Source organism: Meleagris gallopavo, chromosome 5, assembly GCF_905368555.1.
Source record: "Meleagris gallopavo chromosome 5, MGAL_WU_HG_1.1, whole genome shotgun sequence".
Lineage (NCBI taxonomy): Eukaryota > Metazoa > Chordata > Aves > Galliformes > Phasianidae > Meleagris > Meleagris gallopavo.
Genome location: NC_139408.1, coordinates 8,804,861 through 8,819,739, shown reverse-complemented (window position 1 = coordinate 8,819,739; position 14,879 = coordinate 8,804,861). Strand labels below are relative to the sequence as shown.

Sequence of the window (14,879 nt, the reverse complement as noted above, 5' to 3'; positions counted from 1 at the left end):
AATCTCAGCGACCAGTCAGCTGACTGATACCAGAGATATTCAGGCACAGTATGGCAGGAAAAAGGACATGTGATGTCTGCCTAGCATACAACAGAAGGAGAAAGCTAATAGTCCAGATAAACAAAATGTAGGAGCTTGGAGGGCAGCTTTTCCTAAACTTTACTCTAGTTCCTAACCTTCATTAAATTGTGGGAATGTTCTGGTTTCTCTGACAGTCATGTTGTACTAGAATACTGAAAAATCCCTGTGTGCTCCATACTTCTCAGGAGACAGAGCTGAGAAGCTATTTAATCAGTTTTAACCACTAGGAAAAGACGGCAGAGTAAGGATGTGAAGAAGACCTGTTTGAATCCAGCAACTTAACAGCGACATCTGTTAAATTCATGCTGCATACCTTAGAGTGACCAGAGCTCCAGCTTAACCAGAATGCATTAGTGCCTTATGATGAACCCATCCCAGTCGCTTAGTTTGTCTTTGAAGGGTAACAATAAGATGTGCAGCACAGATTTCAGCGGAGTTTTCGTGTATAGTGCAAATGAAAGTAAGAGTAGGGCAGGCAGGAAAATAATTTCTGAAGGAGCAAGCTCTAAATTTCTAGAAAACTGGAAAACTAGAAATGAAGGGTAACTTGTATTCTATTCAGCTGTTTACAGTTGTTTGAGACTTCAGAAATATACTATTTCACTCTTTCTCATTTCTTTCTCAAAAATATACCAGAATTAACACGTGCCTTATCTGCACAGATACAAATGCATGAATTCAGACTCCAGCTCGTTGATAATAATGTACTCCTATTTTTGCAAATCAGTATGTATTTCAATAGTGGATCTCCCAAAAGTATATTTTGCTCCATTGGATAAAAGCCTTCTGAAGTCTGAACCTATATGACAGGAGACCAAAAGCCAGTCTTGGTTACTGTGCCTTAAACAGTAAACTATGATCCATAAAATAAGTCATATAAATCAGCATTTTTTTGTTGTCATGTTGTGTATTTAAAATGTAGCTTAGGTGTTTTCAGTAGTTTTGATGATCCTTTGATGTTCCTTTGATGTTAATTTGCCAGCATCCTTGGCCAAAGGAATAACTGACAGTGCAATTAGACTATCACCTTTAATAGTAATTGGCTGGCACCTGACCCCACCGTTAAAGTGATAGCAGACTTTTCCAACTGAAGAGTTATATTCAAAGCAGACTTAATTATCCCAACAAACATACAAGCTTTTATCAACAAGGAAGCATTTTGTCCTGCATAGTCTGTGTGTTTTTCTCTAATGGAAATGTGATCCTCTTAGCTCCCATCCAGCTCAGGTTTTGAAGAACTAAGAGACTCTGTCTGGATTCATTTTGTTCTGTTTAAATTATTTGAAGCATTTTACTCAGAAGAATGAGAAAACGTTGATACTTTTTGAGCACAAATGATTGCATGGAAAAAAAGAAGGGTCTTTAGACAGGAGATTGTTTATGTGCATGGGACATTTTTGAGACTTTTAATCTTCTATTACAATGATTTTAACTTCACTTTGGCTCAGGAAAGGGGCATTCTCATTATACCTGTTGTTTTCAGTCATGGCAGTCGTTCTCTCTTCAAACTACAAGAGTGTAGTATAGCACTCTGCAAATTTCAAGAAAATTTCTGATCTGAATACAACTCACAGGATCAGATTGTTCTGCCTTTTTCTTTGTAACCAGAGGCAGAAATGCATGCAGAAAGGCCTGATGAAGAGTGTATGTTTTCATTGTTATAGACAAATACTGAGGAATTGTGCCTGACTGCTTGGTAAAATCTGTGTTGTTTTTTTTTTTTTTTTAAATATAACTTCTTTATGAGTATTTTCAGATCATTTCATTTGAATTCCTTTATTTTGGGCCCAGAATTTCTACTTTGATAGGAGGCTGTCAAATTCCCCTTTCTGTTGTCTACCTTCATCTCTTGCTCTTCATTCACCCGGGAAGTGCAATTAACATCATTGCTCTATCTACATTAGAAGTATGGGCTAAAAAGAGTAAAAGGACTGGTAGCATCAAGTACAAGCTGCTGTAGAGTTTCTAATTTTCGTACAAGCAACCTGACCTTCCTTTTCTTTGGCTTTTTCACTTTGTTTATCCTTTTCATAAAATGAACCAGTTTCAAGATTATGCTGGCTGCTCTACAGTGGGTTTCATCCAGTTTTTGGCAGAACTCTTCCAATTTGATCACAGTAGTTTTGGGGGGCTGCAAATGAACTTGTAAGTGGAGGAAATCCTGGCAAGTAGGCACTGCACTCCCTTCTGTGGCAGTTTCCTCTGACAGCTAGACAAATTGGCCATTGTTTCACTTCTTTCCCATTCATCATTGTTTGGGTTGTCCTGCTACCCACGAAGGAGAGAACTGTTTCCCTTTGAGCTTGAAAACTCCTAGTTAAAAGCTGTTGGCTATCAGTGAGAGTGTGCTGCCCCAGATAAGCATTTCTGGTAGCAGAAATCTTGAGTGCACTAGACTGATACACTTTTTAATTCAAAAGCAAGTAGTTTTTAAAAAATTGCAAATATATTCTGAAAATAAATTGAATTCATAGACATTGAACTGTTGGTAGGTAAGTGCTGCTGGGACATCAGGGTACACATCTATTCATGGGATTAGATTTTTATTTAGCACGATCTACAGAAGCTCAAAGGTGCAATTTAATGAGCTTCAGAGAATTAGGGCTGAATTTGGCTCCAAGGGTATAGTGCAGTAGAACACCACTTCACCTCTCTTCCCTGCTCACTTCTCCCTGTGACAATCTCCTCTGCTAATGTACTCCCTATGGAAATGGGCTCTGTAGTGTGCTTTTGTAGGCTGTTGATAGACCTGGGAGTGTTAGTCCTTGTTCATGGTGGGCAGGGTAGCCAAGTTACCGTACTCATGCTTGGGGAGAATCAACTTTTCTTCAATAAAACTATTGATAATCCCATCAAAATACAGCAAAAACACATTTCATGCAGATTCAAGATGGAACATATGTAGAAGCTATGAATACGTGGTCCTTTTCCAGCAGCTACACATTTTGTTAATAGTTACACATTTATTCAATACTTCCTTTTCCTATTTGCTGTCAGTTTGGAAATAAACTTTCTTTTTAAACAATTGGGTTTATTTTGTTCATTTCTTTCACCATTCCTTTTTTCCACTTGCATTTTTCTCTTCATGTTCTTTAGAACTATTTCCTCTTCTTCACAAACTCTTCCTCATTCCACTTGATGTTGTCCTATTTAAGCTGTTAAATTGATCAAAAGTTAAGTGGTTACTCTGTAGGGGCTTCTGAAGTTCCATTTGCCACTTACCCTCATTAAATAGCTGTGTCTGTAGACTCCAGAAAGCAGTGCAGCAACAGTTAGATTTAGGTTGAGTTTGGGAAGGAAACTGCAACTTTTACTTTCTTTCCCTTCCCCCCCCCCCTTTTTTTTTACGGGGGGGGGGGGGGGAGGGGGAGAGAGAAAAGGGGCAGTTTTTTAATTAAAAGCTTGTTCTTTAACATTTTATAAAGAAAATATACGAATGAAGCAAGTCACAGTTTTGGGTCCTTTCTAAGAAACTGCTTTTCATCTTTTCCTGTGGACCACTGATCAAGATGAAAGCTGTACTTTTTAAAGGCCTTTTTGTATTCCATCTATCTTGAAACTCAAATACTTGAGTTGGTATCTGCTATACATTTCATTCACGTTCTGAATGGGACGTTATTGTAGTTCTGAATTATTGCAAGGCAAGTGTTTGTACAGCACTTGGCCTGGTGTAGCCATCTCTGTGTAAATGATGCCCAGTTCTTTTTATACAGGTTACGTTCTTTGCCTTCAGTTTTCAGAAATTAGTTTTCAGGTTTCTGTAATCTCAGAAATTGTGTTCTTGTAGATTGTCACCGGTTGCCTGAAAACAAAGAAGTACCTTCAGTTTTCAGGCGATCAGAAGTGTGAGGAGTGTATGGGATATGACACTGAAGTGGAAATGTTCCTCTGCACTTTATCAGATGAAAAACTAACGGCCTTTGTTCCTTGAGATGATGGTGGAGCTCTAAGCACCACGACCTTGCTGTGCATTAGCTGGGAGCGCGGGGAGGTACTGATTCACGTCAACGGCAACACGTTCAGTCAAATTAATTTAAGGCACTCTATGCTTGTGCGGCACCAGGTTTGTCCCAAGGGCTTTGCTGCTGCAGATCAGGCACCAGCAGTTCTCAAGGAAAACACGTTGGCTGAGTGCTAACTTTGTTAACCCTGCGTTAGACAGTGCGGGGCTGCACTCACAGGCAGCGCACAGAGCCGTCAGTGGCGCGGCTGCTCGTCCGATTCCGGCGACTGCGACCTGCGGGCCCTTTAAAGGCTCCCGTGGGAGCTGCCGGTGACCGCATGGTGTCGCGTGCGACTTTCCTCTTGGTAAATAAACAGCACTGAACGCTGATTTTCTGTTTCAGCTAAAGAAGAGCGCCCTGGACTAGCTTAAGTGCGGCGTGAAAATGAGGCTTTGGAGCGATTTGTGCCGAGGAACGAAGAGCTCGCCGTGAGGCGGGTCCTTCCGGAGCCCGAGGCGGCGTGGCACGGAAGACTCGAGCTCCCCGCCCGCTCTCCGGGCGGTTCCGGCCGGGCCCGGCCCCGTGTGGGGCCGCGCCCCCGGCGAAGATGGCGCCGGGCCGCAGAGCTCGGACGTGTCCGTGCGGCAGCCTCGGAGCGCGTGTCGGGTAACGGCCCCGCCCCCTCCGCTCTCCTCGTTCGCGCCAAAGCGTTCCGTGACGCGAGCGCGTGGAGCTCCGCCCCCACTTTCCGTGTTTTCAAACGGAGGGGCGGGTGCGATTGGCTGGCGTGCGCGCCACGTGACTAACGGTCGCGGGAAAGCCGCGGAGTCCGAACACCGCGAGGTGCACCGTGCCTGGGGGCAGCGCCGCGCGGAGCAGCCGGTACCGCGCCCAGGGCGGAGTGGGGCTGAGGCGTTGGTGCAGCTCGGTGCGCTGTGAGCGGGGCTCGCCGAGCGGTGGGCCGCCATGAGCTTCCTCAGCCTGCAGCCGACGGCGCCGCCGCGGCGGGTCTCGGACCGACGGGCGGCCGCCCCGATCCGGCAGAAACTGCTGTTCCACAGCGGGCACAGCGACTGCGAGGAGGAGGACGAAGACGAGGAGGAGGAGGAGGGCGGCAGCAGCAGCGGCAACACCACGGGCGAGGACTCGGCCTTCCAGGAGGCGGACTCGCCGCTCTCGGTGGCCCGCACCCCGGCGCGGGGCGACCCGCCCCTGCTGGAGGAGGAGGAGGAGATGATGGAGCCCGCGGCCGCGCCGCTGCCGGACGAGGGGGACTCGTGGGAGGAGGAGGGCTTCGGCTCCTCGCCCGTCAAGTCGCCCGGCGCCTACTTCATGGCCGGCTCGCCCTCGCCGCCGCCACCCCACAAGGGCCGCCGCTCCGGCGCGCGCTCCCCCCCGCATCCGGTGGGCGGCTGCCGCCTGCGCGGCGACGAGCCCGGCTCGCCGCTGCCCGACTACCCCGGCACGCCGCCGCACAAGACGTTCCGCAAGCTGCGCCTCTTCGACACGCCGCACACACCGAAGGTGAGCGAGCGAAGGAGCGGGCGGGGCGGCCGTTACCGGGCGGGTGGGGGGGGGGGGCGGTGCCTCTCGCGTCCGGCGGTTGGAGTGCGGCGCCGGGCGCGGCCGTACGGTGACGTGAGGCGCGGGAGGCGCTCCGCCCGGCACGGGGCTGCTCGCGATCTGCGGGCGCCTCGCCGTGAGCCGCCGCTGCTGCCGCGCCTGGCGGTGCGGACGCGTGAGGTGGGGCAGAAACGCGCCGCCGTTCCCGTGCTCGTGGCGAAGGCGAAGTAAAAGAGGAATAATGTTCCGCGGTGATAACGTGGCGCATTGATAACGTCCATCGTTGTACTTTGCGATTTCGTTTTTCTCCCCGACTTTCCCCGTAAATGAGGTTTTCCCCGTCGGCGTAGCGCCCTGCTTAGATAAGGCGAGGAGAAAGTTGGGCTTATGCCAAGTAGGAGCAAACCGTTTGGAGATGCGAGCGTGTGACGCTTCAATCAAACGGCTTAACGCTGAGTTTCGGCGGAGATGTTAGATTAGTCGCCCAATTCCCTGCTGATTATCTCGGAGAGGTTACCTTTTGAATTTGGAAAAATCGGTGACGTTATCCAGTGGGAACGCAGAACCGTGCTGAGAATCCATTGACCGTCTCCATCTAGTTTGGTTTTGGAGAGCACAGCTGGGACGCTCTGCGTGCAAACCTTCCTTCGGGTCCTTCAGACTCGGTGCGAGGTTGGTTGGACGAGGTGGTGCTCCCGCTGGGGTTGCGGTAGGATGGTGGGAGCAGCCTTGTGAGGTGCTAGGAGGCTCGGCTGCGGGCTTCTGTGCACTATGAGATGGACAAATCTTTGATTTGATGTTGTTCAGTTTTTGCTTTAAGCTTGCCATAGAAATGTGTGGCCTGGTGTGTGAAGTCTAAACTCCATATTGCTTATAGAAAACCTTGGTGCGATTTTTTTTTTGTGTGTGTGTCTAAAGCAATATTAAGTCCATAAATGTCTTTCCTATTTTTTTTAAATGCAGAGTTTGCTTTCTAAAGCCCAAGTACTGGGTTCCAGCTCAGTCAAACTTCGAGGAGGCTCTCTATTTATGAACGTTGGGAGGTCGGAGAAGCACGACTCAGATATTAGACAAACACCTCATGTGAATATTAATCCCTTCACTCCCGATTCCATGTTCCTTCACAACTCTGAAGGGCAGTGTCGAAGAAGGAAGAGAACGCACTGGAATGAGTGAGTGATATGTCTCTTTGTAAAGTTTGTTTCAAACTGCTTCTGTGAGAACCATTTTCTTGGCAAATCTGCTAGCAATGTGAAATAGAGCTCTAGAGCTTGTGCATCTTTGAGATGCATGGTAGTGTGGAAGAACCATTTAGTATTAGATCTTCTGGTTAGTACATGGCAGAGAAAGCTCAGACTGTGTCCTGCCGTCAGAACTGCACACACGGCTGTTTCTTGTGGAGGGGTGAGTGCATTAAATAGCAGTGTGAAACATGAGGGAAGAAATAACAATGGTGCTTGAGCTTTTTATGATTTTGTTTTGACTTTCTGCTTAAACACCTCGTGTTCAGTTAGACTAAACTTGAGGAGAATGGGAGACCTGGATCTCAAGACAATCAGTAGGTGCTAGACTTGAGTTGTAAATTAAGCCATTTTAACTCTGCAAAACTAACAAGTGTGAATTCCAGCTCTTGTGGAGAGGACATGGAAGCAAGTGATGGAGAGCCCGAGGATGAAGCTATCAGACCTGCTAAGGTAATGAACGTTTAGAGCTTGATGTGAGTTTTGGTACTTTGTGTCTCTGCACATCTTAGTGCTTTCCTTTCTAATCTCTACAGAGAATCACAATCACAGAAAGTAATATGAAGTCACGGTATGCAACCGAATTTCATGAGCTGGAGAAGATCGGATCTGGTGAATTTGGTTCTGTGTTTAAATGTGTGAAGAGGCTTGATGGCTGTATTTATGCTATAAAAAGATCCAAGAAGCCCTTAGCTGGCTCAGTGGATGAGTGAGTATTTCTTACTCTTACAAGCCACCTTTTGGTGCTTTTTTGTGTGATTGTTTTGTTTGTTTTCCTTCTAAATACTGTACAAACTTAAGAAATCGGGGAAGAAAGGTTACTTGACCACAACAGATTAATCCCAGTATTCTAAATGGAAACAGATCGCTCTTGTTTGGAAGTAAAAAATAATGCTCACCTGCCTCTTAGTGGCAGGAGGGTACTGTATGAATAAACTGTGCTGCAGTGATGTTTGAATGTATAAGGAAATCAATGTTCCCGCAACTGGGTGCTCATCTGTGTTGGGTCTGAGTGACATACAGATTGTCAGGCATTTTTTTTTTTTTTTTTGCATCAGGCTGATGTTCCTGACTTTTTTCCCCAGTGCTAAATGCTGTATTAGCATGTGCTGCTCAAAACTGCATACTAGGCCTACACAAGAGAAGTGAAAACCCGCTGCTGTGAGTGGCTGGAAAGCAAGTAATGCAAGTGGCAACTCTCTCAAGAATTATCTGCAACAAAGCCTGATTTTTAATGTTCAGTATATTTAGTCTTTCAATGTAAAATAAATGGCTTTAGCTGGTTGGACTAATTACAAACCCAATGTAAGGTGCCACAGAGATGAACATGAAAATTTTTATTTAAAGACATGATGCAATGCGTTTCAATATCAAGCTGAAACTGAACTAACTTCACTTCGTAACATTCCGATGTGCTGTTTTTTATGACTGTAACAGGCAAAATGCTTTAAGAGAGGTTTATGCACATGCAGTTCTGGGGCAACATTCTCATGTAGTAAGATACTACTCTGCGTGGGCAGAAGATGATCATATGCTTATACAGAATGAATACTGCAATGGTAAGTACTATTTGTTAATCGACCTGAACTTGTTTAATAACAAGTTATTTTTGGAGATACACAGATATCTACAAATTGCTAGCATTAAGCAAGAATTGATTGCCCTACCCATAGCTGGCGCTGTCTTTGTCTCAGATATGTTTTATATTTTCTTTTCTATTGCAAAAGGGATAACAGATGCATGAAGCAATAATTACAAAACTGCAGATAGCGTTAAGCATTCAAGAATATTGGAACTACACTAAGTGTTTGTGAGCAGCAAAGTTGTTTATTCTTTTGTGTAATATCTCATGCTGGAATAGTGAGAAAAGATTTTCCCCTGAAGATTGAAGGAATTGCTATGATGGTTGATACCCTGCCAGAGGTTTGGGAGATGGAGAGAGATCTTTGTGTTCTGTTATGTTGATTTGCATAGTGACTGTAACAGTCTATGCAGGAGGAAAAAAGGAAAAAAAAAAAAAAAAAGTAATACATTACATGACTATAAAAGAAAGTGATTATGCATTTGATTTTATGTTTCCTATGCATCATCAGCAAGTTTTTGATGATAGATTTGCTGCTAATTCTGGAAGTCGGTTGTTCTTAAATTTTGGAAGTTAGTTTGTCATTACTTTATCAATTGTCTGATGTTTGGAAAAAAAAAAAAAAAGAAAAGAAAAGAAAAAAGTTTTCTTTAATGTCTTTTCTAGGTGGCAGTTTAGCCGATGCCATAAGTGAGAATTACAAGAACATGCGTTATTTTACTGAGCCAGAGCTGAAGGACCTGCTGCTTCAGGTGGCTCGAGGCTTAAAGTACATACATTCAATGTCACTGGTACACATGGATATCAAACCTAGTAAGTGTTAACTGCTTTAATCTACTGATAGCTTCCTCAGTTAACTTAATCTGCTGTAGACAAATGAGCAGTTAGCCACACGTTAGTAACTGTAAATTGTTCATTGAAGTTCTAAGTAGCAGTACAAAGATGTCAGTTATGAAGTTGGCTAGCAAACTTGAGCTGTTAATGAGTTTATCTTGAATCTTTTTGTGTAATTGACTCTTTCTTGCATAACATTTGGCTATTCTCCCAGCAAAGAGGCACAGAGTGAGTGTGTTTGTGTGCTGTAATTTCTTGCTTGAGAAGTTGGGTATGCGACTAAGTTTCTGTATGGCTAAAATAAATGAATGAAGCCACGTAGAGCAAAAATTAGACTCAAACTTTTTTTAACAATTGTACTCTTTTTCAGGTAACATTTTCATATCCAGGACATCGGTGCCAAATACAACTTCAGAAGAAGGTGATGATGATGAATGGTCATCTGATAGAGTCATATTTAAAATAGGTAAGAAGCAGCTAGCTTGTGCTTAAGAGCCACATCATGTGCATTTCTGAGAAATAACTTCATGTTTTTGCAGGTGACCTTGGCCATGTAACTCGAGTATCAAGTCCGCAAGTGGAAGAAGGCGACAGCCGTTTCCTTGCAAATGAAGTCCTACAGGAGGTAGCTATCCTTGTGGAAGACACTTGTGTTAGATCTGTGTGCCATTTTCATTACCGATTTGCTGTCTGCTGCCTCCTTGCTGAGGGAGAAACCTGTAAATGATTTCTCCTTGAACACTGGTGGAAATGTGATGTGGGTGTGTTCAGTGTAGATTAGTCTGTCTGTCAGATTTCTTTTTATTAGTGGGTAGTGTCTATAATAAATGTATTCTATTCTTTTTTATTTTTGAAGAACTACACTCATTTGCCAAAAGCAGATATTTTTGCTCTTGCTCTAACCGTTGTCTGTGCTGCTGGGGCTGAACCTCTTCCAACTAATGGTGACCAGTGGCATGAAATTCGACAAGGAAAACTACCAAGAATACCACAAGTGCTTTCTCAAGAACTGCTGGATTTACTAAAAGTAAGTGCTCTTGTTCCAGCCACTCACTGATTTGTAGTTTACTGTTTACAGTAGTAGTAGTACATTTTTTTTACATTTTTACAATGTAGTTTACATTACTGGCCTTAACTAGAATGACTTTTTTCTTTTTTCCAAGGTTATGATCAACCCTGATCCAGAGAAAAGACCTTCAGCTGTGGCGCTCGTCAAGCATTCCGTGCTGCTGTCTGCTGCAAAGAAGAGTGCAGAGCAGCTGCGAATAGAATTGAATGCTGAAAAATTCAAAAATTCACTCTTGCAGAAGTAAGTAATTCTTTGGAGTCCTTAAATATAACTTAGTTTCTTACTGTTTTTCATGAGATTTTTGTGATTGACTGCAGAAACAATAATTTGACAGGTTGTGCAGGTTTGTAATGACAGGTCTGCTGAGGTAACTTTCTTGCTAATATGAAGACGAAATTTGTTTAATTTTCAAATGATGTGAAAAGGAAGTTGGCTTAAGTTTAAACTTAGTGATGACTACTGGCCTTGCAACAAGCAACTGTTTGTAGTTTTATCCCTAAAAAAATAACTAAAAGTAAGAATGACTTCAAAGGTGTGCCTCTGCACAGTAATATTCAGTTGTATGGTGCTCTGTGAATTAGCTCAAGTAGGGCTTTTTGTGTTGTGTTCTTAGTGTGCTTGCCTTTGGCTCATTTAAGATAATGCTTGTTTATGTGAGTTTTCAGTGGAAAGAATCACTGGAAGGAAACTCAGCCCTTGTACTGTGTCCTTCATTGGGAGGAAGAATGCAAGATTAGACTTCTAGGGAAGAACAGATATGTGTTGTAAATCTTAATTTCCTAGTACTGGTGTGATGGCTGGGTAGATGTGTATGTATGACTGACCTCCAGTCTTTTAAGGAAATAGATTTTAAAAATGGATTTCATTATTTCAGAGAACTGGCACAGTGTTAATATAGAAAGGATGAGATGGGACCCTGGTGTTAATAATACTCTGGCTTACAGAAATAGAACTGGTCAATTGAATGAAAACATGCAACTTAATCATTTTTCCACATTCAGTTATCACTGATGGCAAACTGAGTTAAAACAAGTATTACATAAGGCTAGAAAAACTAGTGAGCTATGTTGTGTATAAATACTTAAATTGACAGCAGTTACTTTGACTTTTATAAATACAAGCAAAAGCCAGTGGGGAGCAGTTAAAGGTTTTTATCCCAAACTGAATGGCAAATCTTTAGTTCTGAATGGCTGTAATTAATCTGAAGTGCTTACTGTGACATGCATGTAGGCTCCCACTGGTGCTTTGTTAAAGTGTGGCTTCCAATCTCTTGCAGAGAGTTGAAGAAGGCACAGATGGCAAAGGCTGCAGCTGAAGAGAGAGCTCTGTTCACTGACAGAATGACAACTAGATCCACAACACAAAGTAGACCATCTCGACTCATTGGCAAGAAAATGAACCGCTCAGTTAGTCTTACTATATACTGAATTCTGATGTCCAAAAGAACTACTGAGAATGGCTATAGCATCTCTGCTGGACTGAAGCCTGAGGATTTGAAGGGAACATTCAATTCCTGGTTTCTTGTCCTCTCTGGACAGTGTTGCTAGTTTTACAGGAATTGCTTCTGGGTTTTTAATTTCTACGATATGGCTGATGAGCTGTACTGGCTTTGAGATAATGGACTCGGTTACTATCTGTAGAGGATCCTGGATGTTAATCCATAAATGTTTCAGTTACACTGTTAGATGTCACATCGTCCCAGGGTTAACCACTATAGTGGTGTGCTGCTTTCTAGTGTTACAGCATTGTAGTAAGAAGTACTATCCATAATGATCTTTAAGAAGGAGGGAAGGGGACTTGCTGTGTTACTGGTTTTGGAGCAGAGGGGAATAAATTTTGACAGACAGGCTTTAAGGCCACCTATGCTCAGTGTACCTGATGTCAGGTAGACTTCTATTGTGAATTTTATTTGTATATTCAACTGGGAGCACTTTGTAGGCATTGCATAAACCACAGCTTAGAAACCTGTGGAATTAAGTGCCATGTGGAACTGCTGCTATTTTAGTGTTTTGTTCTCGCTGTAAACTGTAGCATTAAAACAATCATTCTTGTGTTAATAGGTTTCTTGTTAAAACAATTACACGAATCAAATCTAAGCTGCATTTTAGTGAAGGCAGCATTTTTCTCTTGAAGCTAGTGCATTGTGAAATAATGCACCAATTTAATACTTGGACTCTGTATTAGTGTAGTGCAATTGTTAATGTCTTGGCTATTGATGTTCTGTAATCCTTTCTAATAAGGTTCTCTAAATGTTGGTATTCTCTTCAGTTTTTCATTCTTGAGGCTCTTGTATATTTTTTTTAATGTTGAAATACCTGTAAATAATTGTTTAGTGTAAGTGTTAAGGTTGTTCCTCATTGTTTATGTACATAAGTTTAACTGTGTGTGTGTATACTATAGTGAAAATGCATACTATAGTGTATAGTATGCTATAGTAGAAATGCAGTCTGGGATGCCAACAGAGAAATTTCGACTATTCAGTTTTAAGTTCCCAAACAAACAGAATGTGGCCATTGAAACTTGTACTGATGTTGGTTTTAGGTTAACAGATGTTACTGAAAAATAGAACTGTTCTAGTAACTGGCTTGTTTCTTCATTAATTTTAGTGTAAACAGTGTTTCTCCCATTTGTGCTGTTTGTTTTTATTAGTGTTGAATTTGAATATTAAAGTTACAAGTTGTATTTAGTAGTGTCCTATGCTTATTTAAACTTTATAGTTGTAGAAATGAAACGTTGAGTCAGGAACACGGCAAGTCTGGATTAGATCTGCTTCCTATTCCTATCTAGTGCATTGTGATTCCGTCGCAGGAGAGTGGGAGTCACTGATAGTTATGTTGGGGGCAAAAACAACACAGTCTGTGCTGGTGTATATCAACAGCAGTCTGTCTCTACAACTTCAGGAAAGTACTGTGAGGTGGGAAGCTGAAGCCACTGGAGTTGGAACTGGATGAACTAGACTTGAAGACTTGGGCAGATTGTGGAGGAAGCCCTGCTGCTTCTGAGGTAAGGAGGATTTTGCTGAGAATGGGAAGAGAACTGTTAATGCAGAAGCTTGAAAGGAAACTGGCAGGGACTGGATGGAATGTGATAACAGCAAGTTTTCTTTGGTGTGGATGTAAAATATTCACATATATGTAGTGTAAGTAAAGAGGAGAGCTACATTAAAAGTAATAAAGGCTTAACTGACTAGCCTATTTAGCAAGTTTTTAGGTTGCTGTGTTAAAAACTAAATTGAGGGTGGCTTTGCAGAGATGTTGTATATGAGTTGAGTGGACCAGGAAACTTTAACTTCACAATTTTCATATGAACTGCTAAGTATTTTTCTTTCTAAGAGGTGTTTTGGTCCTCTGAATATGACAATAAAATTCAGAGACTTGTTTTAGCTAATTGTTGAATAAGCAGTTCTCATCAGTAAAAACTGGTAGACTGGAGTTCCTTTAAGATTTGACTTGGTGTATATGATACAGTCTTCATCTGTGTTGAGACCTCTGTTAAAGCATGCTTCTATGCAGTAATGAAAATTAAGCAAACCCAGTCTTTTTGCTCACGTAATGTAAATAAATTAAATTACTTAAGATAATTACCTGCTGTTACTTCAGATTGTTGCTTCAAGCTCATAACATCGTTACAGATTTTCTGTACAAACAAGCTTTATGCTGTGCCTACATGGATGTGCTGGTGGCAGGTTTTGTATCTGCAGTGTAAGCGATGCCTAGCTTAAAATTTAGTACTGAATTGGCTTTAGGGTTTTAACTTTCCCCCATTTGTGAAGGAAGAATGTTTTAAAAGAAACTGAGTTTTTTTCAGTTGTTTGCAGGAGCGGTAAGAATGGTGTAGTTGTATCTCAAATTTTAATGGGAACAGCTTTCCTGAGTCAGGCCAATGGTAAGGCTGAGAATCCTGACTTCTGTGGGAAGAGCCAGAGAATTTGTGAAATGTCAGTGCTTTATTTCCTTGAATATTCATAGCATCCAGTGATTTGTAGTTTAGATGCTTGTGGAGTGAGAGGAGGTGTCTCTATTTTACTGCCCTTGAAGGATTTCTTTAATAGAAGTAATTGTGGTAGCTTATAAATTTAATTCAGGAATGTTTAGGCAAAAATTGTAGAAAAGCACGAGCCATCTTTTCAGGTGGAAGAAGAAACTACTAGCCTCTCATGAGGTGCAGGAAGTCAGGCACTACTTGGAAAAATTCTGCCAACTGTAGCGTAACAAGGTGAACTTCAGCACTTTATGAGGAAAGTTTTATCTCAGTTAAAGCAGCAAGTATCAGAAGTAGGAGGCAAATGTTATTCAAAACACCTATGTTTTAACTTCCACTATTGTGATCTTTTTTTAATAGGTTCATTTTGCAAAGCAGAGATATTGTAGTACTTTGACTACTTAGATCAGAGTACCTGACTTTTTGAAGAACTACATATAAAGAGAACCTTAAAGTAACTCTAAAGCTGGTATTTTACAACCTTGCTGCCTCTAGATGTGTGCTTGTCTTCTGCCTGAATCTGAATCCAGTGTCTGCAATCCATCAGAGTGATGGTCTGATTGAACTGAACTTAAAACGAAACA

The 14,879-nt window shown here is 42.4% G+C and overlaps 1 protein-coding gene across 1 annotated transcript; it reads left to right on the top strand.

The window, feature by feature from the left end:
• The first annotated feature begins 4,683 nt into the window (after positions 1-4,683).
• On the top strand, positions 4,684-12,996 carry WEE1 (WEE1 G2 checkpoint kinase). The gene is made up of 11 exons (XM_085224157.1): positions 4,684-5,549; positions 6,552-6,760; positions 7,216-7,282; positions 7,366-7,538; positions 8,267-8,388; positions 9,078-9,224; positions 9,616-9,711; positions 9,785-9,870; positions 10,102-10,272; positions 10,409-10,554; positions 11,591-12,996. Exons 1-11 carry the CDS (start codon positions 4,992-4,994, stop codon positions 11,739-11,741), a joined length of 1,926 nt encoding a protein of 641 aa, XP_085080283.1. The 5' UTR covers positions 4,684-4,991; the 3' UTR covers positions 11,742-12,996.
• The last annotated feature ends 1,883 nt before the right edge of the window (positions 12,997-14,879 follow it).